The 18,684-nt window shown below is 37.7% G+C and overlaps 1 protein-coding gene across 3 annotated transcripts in view; it reads left to right on the top strand.

Annotated features, from left to right (window-relative positions):
• Positions 1-18,684, top strand: part of Phf3 (PHD finger protein 3) — a 77,675-nt gene that overhangs the window by 13,122 nt on the left and 45,869 nt on the right. For all 3 annotated transcript variants that reach the window (XM_055606222.1, XM_055606214.1, XM_055606204.1), the window contains one exon: positions 17,732-17,893. In XM_055606222.1, the coding sequence (XP_055462197.1) occupies positions 17,752-17,893 (142 nt within the window). In that variant the 5' untranslated portion in view covers positions 17,732-17,751. The remainder of the gene's footprint in view (positions 1-17,731; positions 17,894-18,684) is intronic.

Here is an 18,684-nt window from a genome sequence, read left to right as displayed (position 1 = left end):
TTCTCTTCTCTTCTCTTCTCTTCTCTTCTCTTCTCTTCTCTTCTCTTTCGTTCTCAGTGTTTCTCTGTGTAGCATTGGCTTTCCTGGACTTGCTTTGTAGACCAGGCCGGCCTTGAACTCAGAGATCCGTCTGCCTCTGCCTCCCTGAGTACTGGGATTACAGGCATGCTCCACTGCGCTGGGCATCCACTTCTTTTGATTTATTTTTTAATTTTTATTTTGAAATAATAGTAGTAGGGAATTTAGTGGTGTTTCACTGTGGAATAATGGGTTGTTGGCTAGATGGTCTGCAGTTACTTGGGGAAACACTAAAGAGGATATTGAGAAACATTGACTAGTAAGTAGTATCTCTCCTAGTTCCCACTGGCCAGTTTCAGGTTAGGGAAAGGTTTTTATTTCCTTATAATCAGTGTTTGAGTATAGGCCTTGTTAGGTAATGAAGTTGAGGGGGATATCTGTTTTATTCAAAGTTTAGATGTTTATCTTCTCTAAAAGAATGCTTACACTCAGTTTTGTTTAACTGAATACATATCAGATCCTGGCCAATTAATTAATCATATCAAGACACCAAAATTGGCAAACATGTTAACTTACTCCTAAATTACTGTTTCGTATTTGTGTTCATGAAAGTAATTTTAGTCTCAGAAGTTTTGAGGCAGGGTTTTTACATTGAGCTTGCAAGCAGAGGCAGTTTATAAAGAAAGCCCCTAGTTCTTTTTTCACAGAGGATGCCTATGAAAGAAGTTGATAATGGTTAGTGCTTTTGTGTTAATGTACCAGGTGCTGGGTAGAAGAGATTTCTGGCCATATCTCATTGTATCTTAAGGATACCTTAAGAGCTGTAGCAGTATGCATAGTAACTGTATCAGTTACATTTCTGTTGTTGTGGTAAAGTGCCAGGACCAAGAGCAATTTAAGGTAGAAAAGATTTATTTTGGCTTGTAGTTGAGTGCTGATGTTCACGATGGTAGGGAAAGCATGGCAGTTGAGGGCCAGCGTAGGTTTATCGTCTCTCGGCTGCACTCCGGAAGCAGGGGTGAGACTTTAAACCCTCAAAGCCTGCCCCACTGATGGACTTTCTCCAGCAAGGGTTCGTAAAGGTTCTGTAACCTCCTGGAACTGAATAGTGCTTCTAACTACAGTGCTTTAAATACAGCAAGCCTTTTTTTGTGGGGATCGGGGGAACATTTCATTTGACCACAGCAGTTATAAACAGGTTTCTATATGGTTAATTTCCCAAGTTCATTACTAAAAAAGCCACAGTACTAAGATTAGAATAGTGTCTTCAGTTTTCTCCTTCTTATGTAGTTGAATGCTCTTGTAATCAGGGCCCTAAAGCTGATTCTCAACTTTCATTTAGACTTATTTTCAATTAGGATGAAGTGTTAAAATATGTTTTTTTAGAAGAATAAAGAGGCTCTGTTTATATATATTTAAAGACTGGGTTTAGGGATGATTTATTAGGGTCTGCAGTGGCTCATAATTATTAAGACTGAGTGGGAGTTGGAGGAGAAGAGACAAACAGAATAGTTAGTGATTCAGATGGCTGTGCAAATAGATGTTTTTACATATATGCAGTTAATAAGTACCAGTGGATAAAAGAGTAAAGCAAACTCTCTTAAACATTGTGTGTCAGGCAACTATTATTTCACAGTAGAATTCACTTAGCTACAAGGAAAAAAAAATTCTGCATTTATTTGTTGCCCAGGTACAGCTTAATCCTCTTTCCTCATAATACACACACACACACACACACACACACACACACACATACATTGTACACACATGCACATGTGTATGTATATATATGTGTGTGTGTGTATATATATATATATTTTCAAGATCCTTTTGCAAATAGTATTTAAGAATAAAGGTTTAGCTTTGCCTACCCTTGTCCTCACTGTGTAGTCCAGGCTATCCCTGAAACTGTCAGTCTTGCCTTAGCCTCCTAAGCAGAGCATTTTTGTTTAAAATGAAGTATTTGCATTCATTTATTGAATGTAAGTTTTGTGTTAAGCCATTTACCAGACTATAAAAATTTGCCTCAGTTATTAGGGAGTTAGCATTTAATACAGAAATAGCAGTTTTGGTGAATTGTCTTCAGTATGTTTCATAAGGCTAGTTCTGTATTTAACATTCATTTGTTGGAAGAGTAGTGTAGCTGTGGGTCAGATGTTCTTGAGCTGTGTTGTTATACCAAGAATTCTTAGATTATTTCTCAAAATTGTGATCTCAGCAAGCAGAGTTGAATGGTGAAATACAAGTCACTCATCCCATCCTTTTTTGTTTGTTATTTGTTTTTATTTGCTTGTTTGTTTGAGATAGGGTTTCTCTGTGGTCTTGGCTGTCTGGGAGCAGGCTGGCCTCTAACTCACAGAGATCCATTTGTCTTTGCCCCCTGAGTGCTGGGATCAAAGGCATATGCCACCATGCCTGGCTCCATATCTTTTCTTTTTTTAAATTTTTATTTTCTTTACAATTTATTCATTATATATTCTAGTTGAGGCCCCTTCCCTCAACTCCTCCCAGTCACACCTTCCCTCCCTTTTTCCCCTATTCCCTTCCCCTAGTTCACTGAAAGGCCACAGAGGAAAAAGATCCAGGCAGCCCTGATAAGACTTGGTAAGCTATGGGCAGATGGCAGAGGAGGAGAACTTCCCCCCCACAAGGAGACCAACAAAGCTAAAATATGTGAGCCCAGGTGGTCTTGCAGAGACTGAGGTGCCAGCCAAGGACCTTATCTTACCCTTTATTCCAAAGAACAGATTTGTTTTTTATCACTACAAAAGCAATAAATAATCTGTATTGCTCCAGTTTATTCCCATAGTTCACTGTGCATGCAGATACCTACTAAGGTATACTTGTGTGTTATTTATGTGGAACTGGAAGAGGTCAGAGGCACTGACTAATGTCATGATCTTGATGCTTTATTTTTTTGTCCTGGTACTCTTGTGCATTTTTTCAGCAGCCATGAGTCAGGGTGATGTGGTTTGTTTGTACAAAAGTGGAGTCAAATCCTAGAGCCGTTATACTTAACATTCCTTTGTTTAATCCATATATACATTATGTATATCCCATATGTATATTAATCCCATATTACATGATTACTTCAAATCATTTAAAGACAATAAAATTAAATGAAATAATTTGCTTCTATGAGCAATATGTATATTATATAAATGTATATATTATTATTGATGTTATTTTTAGGCAGTGGAGAAGTAGGCACTTAGTAAGTCTTGACTTGAAAACAATAAACAAACCAAAGAAAGGATAGGGTGTGGGACCAGGAGGCCAGAAGGTAAGCAGGGTGCTGCAGGGTGCTGCAGGAGGGCTGCAGCTGGCCCTGCCACAGATTCTAACAGAAGCGTTGAAACCCCCTGTAAAGGTGCAAAACCTAGTGCGTTGGGTAAAGTTATTTTGGACATTAAACTGGAATTTCTATCCAGAGTTTCATTTTAATGTTTAATAAGTGACAGTCTTTAACAATATGCTTTCAGGGAACATAGATTTTATTATATTTTTAACACAGGCTTTTTAAAAAGGCAGTACTGTGAGACTAATGAAGACTACCTAGTATATCCTAGTTCTCCAGATGGATTTTAAGCTATTTTTTAAACAGCTTTTTCTAGATATAAGTTATGTGATACTGCTTGGGAGGTGCTAAAACACTGATGTTTTATTTGTTATCTTTTGTGCATAGGGATGAGATTGTAAACATTTAAAGGTGTTAATAGGATTGTTTGTTTAACTAGGAGTTTGCTGTGCTGTCCTTGAGAAAGACAGGGCCAAGAAGTGATCTGAGGGTCTCTATAATGTGTATAGGAGAGGAGAGGTAGAAGAGGAGACAGGCTTGTGTTGGACATGCAGCTTGGTCATGAGTTTTGTTTTACAACACAATTTTAAAGTAGTAACTTACAGAGTAAATTCCTCTGCTGATAATCTTTGGTTGAATAATTATCCTTGGGGTTTTCTTCCCAGTTAAGGTAGCATTGCAGAGTGCTATCATTTCCCCCACAGAGCTGCCTACCTGCTTTTGGAGTTCCTTAATTCCTTGGTGTTTCTCCCTATACTCCCATCTTTCATCTTTATTGATTAGTTGGAGAATCTTCCTAGATTTCTCAGCTGAAATTTCTGGTGTTCTGCTGTATATTCCTTTCTCAGATATTCCTTCTGCTAGTTCTGATGTTTTTGTTACAGACTTTAATTTTTGCTCTAAATGCATTGTAATAGTTACCAAATGCATGGCTAGAAGAGGAAAACTGTCATGAAGTCATTTATGAACTTCTTTGTATTGAAAATGATGACATTGTTGAATGCTAAATTAATGTAGGCCCCCTTTTCCTGGTAAAGCTAATTTCCTGTAACTCCTTTCTGGTGTAACTGCACAATTACAATAGATGCCAACCCCAGTGATAAAATGTGAAAAGTGTCCTCTTGTGTTAAATGGACAACAGCCAATTCTAGTTTGGAGGGGTCAGCATAACACACTGAAATTGTTTTATATATTGATTCTATTTTGACAGCCTTAACTCTTTTAGGACAAAAAAATGCTTGCCCTCCTGTACCTGACCTTAGTCATTCTTTTTTCTTTTCTTTGATTTTTTTTCATGAGTTGTGTGCGTGAATGCAAGCGTGTATGTGCCTGTCTATAGGAATGTGCATGTTAGCACAGATGCCATCAGAAGTTATAACTGTTTGACCTTCCTGGAGCTGGATTTACAAGTGCTTGTTAGGCACCTGATGTGCTACTAAGAACTGAACTTGGGCCTCTAGAAGAGCAGTGAATGCCCTTCACCACGCATCTCTCGCTCTAACTCCCAATGGTTTATTTTTATACTCTACTCTCAACTTAGAATTTAAATAAGCTTATACTTGCATATACTACTTTGAACATACTGATCTCTCACATATTCAGAGCTATTTGTATAATTAAAAGAGAATACTTTAACTTGCATGTTTGGTAATTTTGTATTTATGCATGTTAATGTGGAATTTACAAGGCTTATGGGGGTTAGTGAGTAAAAGTACTCACAGTCTAGCCTAAAGACCAGAGTTCAGTCCCTGGAACTCACAGGGTAGAAGGAGAGAGACAGTGCCCACAAGTTGTCCCTTGACCTTTGCTTGCACTCACTCTGCCGTGCCCACACAAAAGAAAAAAGCTGTATAGACACTGAACTTGATGCTCCCTTAGCACTCTGGTGGCTGAGACAAGAGGATTGCTGCAAGTTAGAGAGGCCAGCCTGGGCTTCATAGTTAAAACAACAAAAATTCCTCCAAATCAAACTACTCACCAGCACAGAACAGAAAAAGAATCCAGAGTACTTGTTCATGAGTGCAGGTGACAGGCATTTTTGGGCAGAGCAGCAAGCAGTCTGTGATTTATTTTGTGTGTGTATGATGTGGATGTGTATGCCGTGACGCACAGGTCATGGTTGAAGATGACTTGGTCGTCTGTTTTCTCCTTCAGCCTTCTTGTGGGTTCTTGGCATTGAACTCCCTCATGCTTGTGTGTTCAGTGTTTTTCTGTGCAGAGCTATTTATGCCCTTGTTTGCTTTTTTTATTTTTTTTAATATGAAGGCTTCATGAGATGTTTTTCTGAACTTTTTAATATGGGTCTAATTATGTCCATAGTTATTAACCCTTTCCTGTCGAGAAGAACAATGCCTGTATACATCTTTAAGTCTGGTATGTTAGGGTTTAAGGATGCTGCACGGACAAGAGATGTGCTTAGAGACAGGGTGATAGGAGGGCTGGCAACCCAGCAGCATCGCACCCTCCCGTGCAGGAAGAGTCTTGCTTCAGAGCCTTGCCCCTGGTTCATTTGTTTTGTGCTTGTGTGCGATTACTTTATTGGCTTTGCAGCAGGTCCTGTTTTTAAAGAAGGCAAGCCTCATTGAACACACGGATTCCCCACTTTGCAGACTTAAAAACATTCCCTACTTTCCTGCTGACCCCAGAAACCCTGTTTCCTAGCCTTTCCTCTTTCCTGTCTGTTGCTGTTGTAGACTTACTTCTAAGTTCTGACTTAGGAAGGTATGTGGACTCAGAGTACTGACCACAGTTTTAGATAGGGCTAGGTTCATCTGAGACTGAAAACATTTGACCTTGCAGTTCTATGCAGCACAGCCTGGAGAGTAGCCGTCACATCAGTAGTAATGTAAACTGCTTTGTGGTCTCTATGAGTGGCATGTACCCAGCTACACAAGGTTGGTTGAGTGACCCTGAGCAGTCAGGATAGCTTCAAGCATACCTGTCACTGGTGCTTTGTACTGATACCTCTTTCCGCTCATGTGTCACCCAGCATGCGTGGACTACTTGGCTTGTTTTCTAAGTGGCCTTGCTTCACTTGTCTAAGACTTTCTATGCTGGTTTTATTTCCACCTTTTTAATGGCTCATAAGCATTTCCTCCCCTCACACCCAATCCGTGATTTAGGGAGATTATTGTAGTGTGTAACTCTAAAGATGACGTGAGCCAGTAAATCCGTGATTTAGGGAGAAAGGGATTATTGTAGTGTAACTCTAAAGATGATGTGAGCCAGTGTTACTGTTTGCCTATTTGAGGCTTCATTCTTCGTGGACTTGTCAGTATGGGGAGGGATGTGTGTGTGTGTGTGTGTGTTTAGAGACCAGAGGTCCATGTCAAATAACTTCCTTGGCTACTCTGTACTTCATCTTTTGAGCCAGTGTCTTCTGTGGCCCAGGGTGGCCTTGTATTGAGGAGGTGGCCTAGCAGGCTTCAGTGCTTCTGCCTTCAGGGAGTTGGGAGTAGAGACAGTAACTAACGTACCATTTGCTGTACATTACTAAAACGTCATTTTTATGGAAGGAACATATGAAGGACATTTATTTTTCAGTATGACTTCCTGCTTAGACCATTTCATAGAAGGAGAGACCATTATATTTGCCATACTGGCCTCATTTGTAAAATAAAATGTAAGAACTCTTTTAAAGCCCTTGCTGTGAATTAATACAAAAACTCGCTATGATGTATATTAATGGTCATTTCCCAGTCTATTAGTGAAAACAATCTACTGCTTATAAAGTTTTTAATATAGAGAACTGTGTATTAATAACACTTACTGTACAACACTGAAGGCAAACACTTTTAGGCATCAAATTTTCTCCTCTAGGAAGTTCTGATTCTTAGTGTCTTTTTTTCTAGACATGATGTGGCTGAGCCACCAAGGGTGCCAGTGTTAGTTTGATTGAATATTGGGAAAGTTAATTTGTTTTAGATTTTTAGATAAATTAATCAAAGTTTTTTTTCCTGGGTTGGGGGGGGCACCTTCTTGTGTATACTTTGACAGCTGCTGTGTAGAGGAGTAGGGAGTTGGCTCAGCAGCAATGAGCACTTGGTTGCTCGTAGAGGACCCGAGTTCAGTTCCCAGCACCATGTCAGACAGTTCATATCTGCCTGTACCGCCAGCTCCGGGGATCTGAAGCCCATCTTGTCTCCGAGGACACCCACGTGTACAAACAAATTCTCACACAGCACACTTACATACACAGAACTAAAAATAAATCTTATATAAGGGATTTTATAAAACTGACATTTTGTCATTTAGGGTATGATTTTAATGTATACAGACTTCATATGTTATCCTCCTGAGTTTTGCTAAATACTTGACACTGCCTTTAATAGTTTTGATGTGTATATACATTTGTCGATTAATAGATAAATTGTGTTTGTGTGGATAGATCCCCTCTATTCTGTTAAATGCTTGCCGCTGACTTTAAAACGTCTTGATTTATGTGTATGTGTGTGTATATGTTATACTGCTAGATAGTGTGTGAACTCCATGTTGTGCATATGGGGGTGAGAGAAAAACTTTTGGGAGTTGTTGTTGCGTGTTCCAGAGATTGAATTCAGGGACTCAGGCTTGAGGGCATGCACTTTCACTTACTGAGCCATTCTGCCTGGGTGACGCACCTCCCACACACCCAGTATATATGATGGGGCAAGACCTCTCTTTGTAGACCAGACAGACTGGCCTCAAACTCATGCCAGTCCTCCTGCCTTAGCCTCCTAAATGCTGAGATTAAACACGCCTGCATGTGATATATATTTTTTAATGCCTTATGAAGTGAGCTCTTGAAGGTACGTGTTTCAACTCATTCTGCTTTCAAGTATTTCCTTCATGTTACATTTTTGTTGTTCTTACCACTTTTTAGAATTTTAGTTGAAATTTCTGAATATGTGAGTATAGGTGAATCTGTGCCACAGTGTACCTATAAACGTCAGAGAGTAACTTGTGGGAATCTGTTACTGCTGCTTCCAGGCTCTAGGCTAGCTGGCCTGTGAATTGTTCGTTAATGCTCCAAATTCCACCTCCCAGTAGAAATACTGGGTGACAGGCGTGTGTCATCAAATCAGTTAGTTTAGTAATTTTTTCCCTTTTGTTTAGCTTTTTCAAGATTTTAAATTTCTTTTAAAATACATCTTCTTGCATATCTTTTAAAAGTCCATTTAAATGTGTTTTAGAATAAAATGGACTGGAAATCAAGTATATGCTATTTAGATACCTGAATAAGGATATCTTTTATTTTTTTACAAAGAAAGGTTTGTCATTTTAACACATGTGCCTTCCATTGGGATTCAGCATTGTTACCATTTGGTTCTATTTGCTTTACTCATGAATGAAGTTTGTGATTTCATCCAGTCCAATCATAAGATATCTCCAACCGGAAGGACTTAAGCATAATTCTATACCTAAATGGTTATTTAATATTATCTAGTTAGCTATCCAGATTCTAGTTTATTATTTGTTTCCAAGTTAATCCTTTTCATCTGGTTTATTTAAATCAGGGTGCAGGTATAACATTTCTGAAAGTCACTCTTTCCTATTGATAACTTTTTTGTTTTTGTTTTACTTGAGATGTCTCTAGCCTAGAATGACCTTGAACTTCTAATAATCTATCTTCACCTTCCAAAGGTAGGATCATGAGCTTTGTGCATGCTAGGCAGGAATTCTACCATTTGAAGTACTACATCTACCCTTAGCCTTAAAACTGATGCTTTTTGAAGAAGTGAGACCACGCATTCCAGCTAGGCAACAGTGGTGCACGCCTTCAATCCCAGCACTTGGGAGGCAATCGGAATTCTTGAGTTCAAGGCCAGGCTGGTCTAAAGAGTTCCAGGACAGCTAGGGCTAGACAGAGAAACCCTGTTTCTTTCAAAACAAAACAAAACCCAACAACAACAACAGAAAGACCACCCAACCCAAGAATGGGCTAAATTACAGGTATTTAAAAATTGTTGCTGAGGTCACCTGGCTTGTCCTTCTGTTCCTTCTCTTCCTTCAAGTTAGAAGTGCTGATGAAAAGCATGATTTAGAGTTAAGGTTAACCAGATTTACAAGAATTCTTCATGGGTGAAGCTTTGTAGTTAGAATTGTATAATGTCAGAGATCCTACCATGTTTGATTGTGGAACTCTTTATGTTAAGCTTGTCTACTAAGCTGAAGTGACGAGACAAATCTCTTAGCACTTGAGATAACAAGCCATCTGAAGAAACTAACTGCCAGCGTAAAATACACCAGTTCTCATCAGTCTCTCCTCTAACAGATGTTATGTACCCATTGGCATCAGTTAAAGCCATTCATTGGTTATTTTCTAATTATTTTAATTCATGTTTATTTGCTGGCATTCTTCTAGTAAAATTAAAGTTTTCCTTAATACCTGCAAGGTAGTATACATTCTTATTGATAAGATTGTTGAAAGGAACAAACCTTTTATTTAAATACTAAACCAGCATTTAGTCAACGTTTAAGAATTTATGTTGGTGAAATAGTTAGAGCCAACCCCATGCAGAGAGACTATTGTCCCCTTTGATTGTCACAAGGGCTCCATGCATCTAAAGTATGTATTAGAATGTCATTTTTGGCAGGGACATATGTTTCTATGCTCTACTTGAATGCTTGCTTTATAGGAGCACATCCTCATACTTGGTTTTGGTTTTGATGTTCAGCTTTCTTTTTTTTTTAAATCTTACATGTAGCCAGTGAGATATATATCTAATACTCAGATGACTGTTTAACTGTGTGTATGTTACTGTTGTAGAGGCAGTGCTTTTTTGCTTTTTGTAAAATTTGAGGTCTTTGTCTTCACTTTGGCTACAGCCATATTTTTTTCTCTGTTTTATGCTATATATGGTTACTGTTGATTTCATTATGAAAGATTTCCTGATAGGCAGTGTTCTCAAAGTAAAGCAAATTCATAAAAAGAGGTTAGCTTGAAAATTTAAGTTGTTAAGGAAATCATGAAATTTGCAGGCAAGTGGTGGGAACTGGAAAAAAATCATCCTGAGTGAGGTAACACGAGCAGAAAGACACATACGATATATATACTCACTTATAAGTGGATATTAGCCATATAATACAGGATAAACACATTAGAATCTATGGTCCTAAAAGAAGCTAAACAAGGTGGATGCTAGGAAAGTTGCATAATCTTTATTCAGAAGGGCAAACAGGATAGATACAGGAGAAGACAAAGAATAGGACACGAGCCTTCCACAGAAGACCTGAAAGACTCTACCCACCAAGGTATAGAAGGAGATAATAAGACTCATAGCCAAATTTTGGGCAGAGTGCCAGAATCATTATGGAAGAAGAGAGATAAAAAAGACCTGGAGGGGACAGGAACTCCACAAGGAAAACAACAGAGCCAAAATACCTGGGCCCAGGGGGTCCTGCAGAGACAATACTCCAACCAATGACCAGGAATGAAGAGGACCTAGACACCCCTGTTCAAAGGAATTCCATTAGCTGCTCAGTTTCCAAGTGGGTTTCTTTATAAGGGGTACAGGGGCTGTCTCTGACATGAACTCAGTGGCTGGTTCTTTGATCACCTTCCTCTGGGGAGTGCAGCCTTGCCAGGCCACAGAGGAAGATGATACAGCCAACCTTGAGTCCTCATAGGCTAGAGTCAGATAGAAGGGGACTAGAGAAAGGGCATAGGGGGAGAAGAGGGAGGGTGGGTGGGATTGGGAGGAGACGAGGGGGCTGCAGCAGAAAAGCAAAATGAATAAATTCTAATAAATAAATATATAAATAGAACTAAAAAGAAAAAAATTAAGTTGTTGATAAGGTTTGCTCAGTATGTTTTCCTAGCATTAGGCTCGATACTGATAATAAGTTTGATGCACAGTGGTGACAAGGAAATTGTCAAATGACCTGGAGTAGTGAGCGAATAGTGTTCATTGATATAGAAATGTTTTTGTGACAATTTAGGAAATAATTATTCCACATAAATTTTCAGTAAACTTGAGTTTAAAAACCTATGTTATAAAAGCTTTTCATCGTTTTAAAAAGCGGTATATTGAAAATTTTGCTTTTAAATGTTCATTTAGTTGTTTTAGAAAATATATTACTTGCCCAGATACAAGGTGATAGTGGTACTGGTGCTAGAACCCAGATACTTATACATGTGAAGTAAGTGTTGTACCACCAAGCTATATCCCCAGTGCCTTTGCATTATTCTTTATTAGTGATACTGTCAACGACTGCTTTAGTAGGTAAGGCTTCTGGTCCTTCAGCCAGGTGAGCCCAAGACAAGTATTTGAGCAAAGTATCATTCCATTTTTTTAAACATTTAGAACATCAAGTATCTTTTATATTCTATCTATTAATCTAGTTGAGCGGCCAAGAAGAAGATTAACAGAAATATGAGGCAAAAAAGTAAGCTATATGCATGTAACACTGTAGAATTGAGCATCTTAACTGAGTTGAATTTGATAAGGGATTAATAGTGTGGTATTCATAAAAAGTCAGAAAGTACTAGAGTTATGAGGAAGTGTGGACTTCTAAACCTGTTAGGTAGATGGTACAAGATGGGGATAGTTGCTTTAAAACTAAATACATTTAATAATTTACCTTTTTCTCCTGAATTATGGCCCATATTAGTATATTGCAGTTATCAGGATTTTCTTGTTTTTTACATTTTAAAATGTTTTGTGTGCTCCAGCTTTAATGCAGTGCGAATTTTTTTTTGTCAAAGCTCCTCTTTTTTATCTTTTCAATTGTAGTTTTTAAGAGGATTTAGTTTCTAGACATACATTCTAAAAAATAGTAATTATGTTTTTTTGAGGAGCAGCCTTTTTGTTATTTTTTTCCTCATTTATCTGTGCTTTCTAATCTGTTTCTAAACTGTTTGCTTCCTAACTCTGAGCTCTGGGGGAGACTGCTTCCCTAATTTAATAGAGGTATTTTAATTCTTTTGATTGAGTTGATTAGATGAACATGAAGGTTCTAAGTTCTTGAGGTAGGTAATTGGGATCTGTGCTGTTTTGTGCCTATTAGTCCTTGAGGTTGAACAGTGCACACTGCTGCAATTGTTGAGACATTAACATATATCAGAAGGCTTAAGCACAATATTCTTACCCACGTAGAGTTTATATTCTATGTAGTGTGTACATACAACCACCAAAGATTTTTTTCCTGTGGTGTTCAATGTTCAAGCTTTACTTTGTAGGGGAAGAATACTTTCCTTTAGGAGGTTGAAGGCTTTCTTGTTTGTCTCTGTTTTCTTCTGTTGATGTTACAGTGTATATTAGTTTACTTTTCATCACTATGACAAATAGCCTAGGTAAGGAAAAGGAAACACAAGGAAAAGGTTTATTTTGGTTGACAGTTTTGTAGGTTTCAGTCCACAGTCAGTTGGCCCTTTACTTTCAGGTCTGGAGAAACAGCATATGATGGTTAGAATGTGTGGTATAGCAAAAGAGCTCAGTTTGTGGCTGGGAAGGAGTAGTGTAAGGAAGGGACCTTCATCCCTAAACACCTTTCAAGAACACACTCAGAGTTCCATGAAGACCTTCCACAAGGCTGCACCTCTTCAAGTCTGCTGCCTCCCATGAAAGCCTTCCTGGAGACCCAGCCTCTGACATATGGATCTTAGGGGACCATCTACAATCCAAGCTACAGCAGTTACAGAACAGAGAGATTCATTGAAATGAGACACTTAATAAGTAAAAATGGTTTATGTTTCTATAAAAGGGCTGAGTTTTTTTTTTTTAATTTAAAACCTATTATTTTATGGTAACACAATTCTTTTAAATAACATTCCAAGCATTAGCAATATTCTTGATAGTTGCATAATTATATGTAAGGAATTAAGGTTTGCTTTGACTGAAAAGTGATGGACTTTACTGTTTACTTGTTTTTAAAATGCTATTATCTGTCATGTGCTGTATTGTATTGGAGTATGCAGTGATTATTTGATAGACGCCCCTGCCCTCATGTAGCTTACAAGTATAGTTGTAAGATGATAAATGGTTATAGTTATCTGTTATATAACGAAAGTCGTCGTGGGTTATTTGAGTGTGTACCATAAAGAAGAGCAGCTGTGGAAGTGAGTTGTTTGTCATGTATGCGTGAAGACCTGACTTTGATCCAGGTGCTGTTTTTCTGTTGCTGTGGTGAAGCACCATGACCTAGGCAGCTTACAGAAGGATGGGTTGCTTTGGGCTTATCGTTCCAGAAGGAGAAGGCACATCATGCTAGGGAATTGGCAGGCATGGTAGCAGAAACACAAGGTGAGATTTCATATCCTCAAATGTAAGCACAAAGTATAGAGCAAACTGAACATGTTGACATATTTCCAGCAGTAGGGGTACACCTCCAGACACCTCCTGATACGACCAGCATTTGGGAACCAAGGGTTCAAGTACATGAACCTATGGAAAGCTTTTTCACTCAGACCACCACAGATCCACAGAACTTGCATAAAAAGCTGGGTTTGGGCTGTTGAAGTGGCTTAGTGGATGCTGACTGCCTGAATTTAGCCCCTGACACCACTTTGGTAGGAAGAGAGAACGGGTCCCTGCAAACTGCCTTCAGCTCCCCATATGCGGGCCCTGCAGTGCGCATGGTGACTCCCAGGCATACCCCAAAGGAAGTGAGTAAAGTGATCGCTCTTTGAGAAGATGTGTGCAGTGATGTTCGCCAATGATCCCAATTCTAGAGAGACACAAACGAGGATCCTTAGGGATTGCTGGCCTGCCATTCTAGCAGGATTGGTTGTTCTGGCTAGCTCCATCTTCAGTGAGATACACTGTCTCCATACTAAGATGGAAAGGCATAATGAAGATAATTGCTGAAAATTTTTCCTGGCCTGTGCACATAGGTGCCCATCAGTGTTCAAGCACACATAAAAAAATAAACAACAGATAGTATCAGTATTTGGGAAGACATGTAGTGGCTAGCTTTCTGAAACCTGGGGCGCACAAAGCACATTATAAGCAAAAAAAAAAAAAAAAAAAAAAAAAGGCATTTGAAAAGGTGATTGTTCAGTACTTTTCTTAAAGTAATTTGCTATAAATCAAGTATTTCAGTCATGCCTAGAGTTTTTACATTTTTACAATCATTTACATTTTTTTTTTTTACAGTATAACAGGTTGTGCAAATAAATTATTAGGACATTGATCTCCACATAGTCTATCTTAGCAGAAAAGAAAAAGAAAAAAAATAAAAATTTATTTTTATTAAATAATAAAAATAAAATGAAGCAGGCCTTAAGCAACTATTTCCTGCATCCCTCCCACAAAGCCTCCAATCAGCAGTGTTTATGTTACCTTTAGGCATTCTAGAATTGACCTGTGAATGTAAATACTTCTTGCCTGCATGCTTATTCAAGCATTGGGCAGACAACAAATTGAAATGAAAAATTGTGGTGCATATTTTTGTGTTTTCCTTAGTTTTATAATGTGTCTTAGTAGGTTAGAAATTGCCCTTGGTTCATTCTTTAGCCTTTCTGTGATGTCCTATGTTTAGATACTTAGTTGGTGTTTTGATACTATATTTCTGCTTTCGTTTTCTGTGGGTATAGTTTGCAGTTACATGGTGTGGAATATACGTATCTTTTCTTTTTTCGAAAGTGTAAAAGTGTATTTTTTTTATTTCATTACCAACACACTGTTTTGTTTTGTTTTGTTTTGTTTTTTAACATCTGTATTGCACTTTTCTGTCCCTCTACCAAAATATTTTTTTCTGAGTCTGGATCAATGTTAACCACTTCTTAAGGTCACATCAGTAGCTATCATGATACTAGATCAAGGCCATTTATCTTTTCTTTCATCCATTAGTGACATTTAACTTAATGAATCTTTGCTTTTTTGAAAATTTTTTTTATTCAAGTATCTTTATTTTTTTAACTTGTTTGTCTCAATTTAATTTTTATGCTTTAGTTACTGACCTCTACTGGACCTGATATTGGAGTGTCACAGAATCCAGATTTTAGGCGGTTCTTCTGTTTATACTCACTTTGTAGTATGTCATTCAATTTTTAATTAAAAAAATTGAAAACCTTTATGATTGAGCTCTCAAGCATGTGTGTGAGGGATGGTGCATGCACGTGGAGGCCTGAGGTCAGCCTCAGTGTTTGACTTCAGGAGCCATCAGTGAGATATATGTGGACTTGTCAGTTTTGCTCTATCAAGTTGTGGTATACTACATGCATTAAGTTAACTTCCTTGGAGTGAATATGATTTTTAGGTGCAATTATGTTTCTAAATACAAATAAGTATGTAGTAATGCTGCTAAGTATACTTATTTTTGTATCCTCTTCCAGTTTCATTACAGTTAAGTTTACTCAAAGGCTCACTGAGTCAAGCAAAGCAAACGTTTACAATAGTGTTAGTAGACAGATGGGTCACAGTGGAGCCACCATTCAGACTTTTTAAAAGACTGTAAGCAACCTATCTCAGCCTCAGATCCCATGGACTGAAGGGAAAAACACACTCCTGCAAGTTGCCTTTGACTTAAATTGTCCATGCTTACGTACCATGGCATGCGTGCACGCGCGCGCGCGCGCGCGCGCACACACACACACACACACACACAAACACACACACACACACGTACAATATGTAAAACTCATTAATTGGCCTGTGGATTTAAGTTGGTCAGTTTCATTCTTATATATATTATTTCTTTTTCAAATTACAATGTAGAATTTTTTTGGACAGAATAAATATATGAAAGATGAAGAACTTCGTATGATAGCTATTTGTCATCACCGTAAACTGCTTGAGACGATTGTGCCAACTGTGAACAGTTTGTGTTTTTCATGCATCTTCCAGATGCATGTGGGCAGGTGTGCACACACTTGCGTAATTTATGTGCTTTTGTGAAGAGTTGAGGATAGTCGTAATTTACTTTTTTAAGTATTTAATGTAAACGTCTTCCTTTTTAACTGTGCAATAACATAAATATTTGGCCATGATAGAATAGCCTCTCTCTCATCATGTTGTATCTTAAGAGAGTCCTGAAGTGCAAAGCATAGTGAAGACCATCGACTCTTTGAAAGTAGTGCATGCTTGGTAGTAAAATATTTTGAAAACAGATGAGAAGTAAATCTTTACCTTTTATAAAGAAAAATTAACACAACGTTAATTTCATCTGTATCCTGTCAGGCTTTTTTTCTTGTCTAAATGTACATGGATATGCATTTCATTTATATGACTTCTTGAGAACAAAGATTAGAATGTTTTCTGGCCAACATTTTCTTTGCAATTCCTCTTTCCTCTGTTTTTATGTTTATCTCGGGAAAGGGTTTGAGCAGTTTTGTGAATCTACTTGTTGACCAATTGCTCTTCAAAAAGATTATGTCATTTGAAAGTATATTTATTAAGAATTTTGTTCTCTTTAAATTTTAGGATAGACCACTATCTTGTTGAGCTCTTTTAAATGAAGTTCTTCTACTTGGATACAAAGATGAGGACTAGATAACTTCTTGAGGTTCCTTCTAACCCCTAGGATGAAGATAATAACTAACATTTGTATAGTGCTCTAAAGTTTACAGAGTGAGTTTTCATACATCATCCCACTTGATCCTCACAACAGCACTGTGAGGTAGGTAGGACAGGTACTGTTACTCTCATTTCAGAGTTAGAGGAAACTGTTAAGACGGGTTAAATGGCATAACCACGTTCGTGATATGCCAGGGATTTGCATCCAGGCCGTCTAATGGAAACAGTAACATTCTTTGTTCAAGATTTCAGCAAGTATGCTTTTAAGGTTATTTATACATACTGATTTGCTCAGGTGACATTTGTTTTGTGTAGAAATAAACTTAGTGGCAATGTTAATAGTGTTAATATTTTCTTTAACATCCTTTTTCATCCTTTCCTCAGTTAATGCCTTTGTCTTATTGGTTAGGGAAAAGTAATTTAATTGCATAACTACAAATACCCACTGCATTTAGTAACATTGAGGGAAGAAGTACAACTTTCACTTTTCTTTTTCAGTCCTTTCTTAATTTATTTTACCATCCATAAGTTACCTGTATCATTCCCGCACATGAAGCATAATGTCTCTAATTAGCATTGTAGCAAGAATTAGACTATTTGGTTTGGGCATGAACCTAGAAATAGCTTTTCAAATCATAGAACACTTTTGTGCTACCTCAGTTAGAATTGAGATAATTGAGTATTCCAGAAATAGTTGCCTGTGACATTCTCAAGGTCAAAGCAGATGATAATAGATGAAGTGAAATCAGCAAGGATTATTGCTAATTCTAATTATTGCTAATTCTCCCAGGGCAGACATTGGTCAAATGGAATTGATGTGGGTGCTTACTAGGAACAGTATTACACATATTAGCAGTAGACTTAGGTGTTTGTGGCTATACAGTATCACGTTCAAACACTTATTCCCCGTGCACTGCTTTTAAATTTATAACAAACCCAATATTTTTTTTAAATAATTTTTGTTTTTGTCTCTTTCTAGTTGTTGGTCTTGACGATATTATGGATGAAGGAGTTGTTAAAGAAAGTGGTAATGATACCATTGATGAAGAAGAATTGATTTTACCTAACAGGAATTTGAGGGACAGAGTAGAAGACAATTCAGTGAGATCACCAAGAAAATCACCTCGTTTAATGGCACAAGGTAATCCTTTCCAAGAGGTTAAGCTAGAAAATCAGATGCATAAAACATGGATGTTAGGTTATACACATGCTAAGCAGGTTATCTATGTATCTATCACCCACCTATCTATGTACCACCCAACGGATCATAGGGTTTTTACATCTCAGGCTGAATTCAGACACCCTGTGAAGCTGAGGCTGGCTTTGAACTGATCGTGTCACCTCTAGTTTCTGAGTCCTAAGATTACAGGAATATTCTAGTCATATCTGACTTAAAAGATTATTTTTCAAAATATGATTTGTTTTACAAGCATTTTAAAATTTTATTTTTTAATTACATATTTTAATTTTTTGAGATTATAATAATTGTAATAATTACATCATTTTTTCCCTTACCATTCCAGCATTCCAACTCTCCCATGTAACCATCGCTCCTTGGTCTTTTTTATGACATCTTATTTCATTAATTAGTGTTGTACATGTGTATGTGTTTCTGAATACACAGATGCATCCTTCTCAGTCTGTGTAATGTTACTTCTATGAGTTGTTAGGGCTGATCATTTTCTGTTGAATAATCAATTGGTATGCTCTTTCCTGGGGAATACTGTTTTTCTTTCTCAGAATTTCTCAGTTGTCTACAGTTCTTTGTGTAAGATTGAAGCTTCCTGGGCTTTCCCCTGTCCATATTAGCATGTCTGTTGTTGTTGTCCTTGTTCAGCTCATGTTTAGGCAGTCATGTTGGTGAGACTTGATAGGTGTAGCTGCTGACATTACTAGGAGTTACAATCTTAGAGCAAACTCCCTCATCCATTG

Source organism: Psammomys obesus, unplaced genomic scaffold, assembly GCF_907164565.1.
Source record: "Psammomys obesus unplaced genomic scaffold, mPsaObe1.curated_primary_1811, whole genome shotgun sequence".
NCBI classification, from domain to species: domain Eukaryota; kingdom Metazoa; phylum Chordata; class Mammalia; order Rodentia; family Muridae; genus Psammomys; species Psammomys obesus.
Note: the sequence above shows the minus strand (reverse complement) of the source record. Positions and strands in the feature narration are given on the sequence as shown.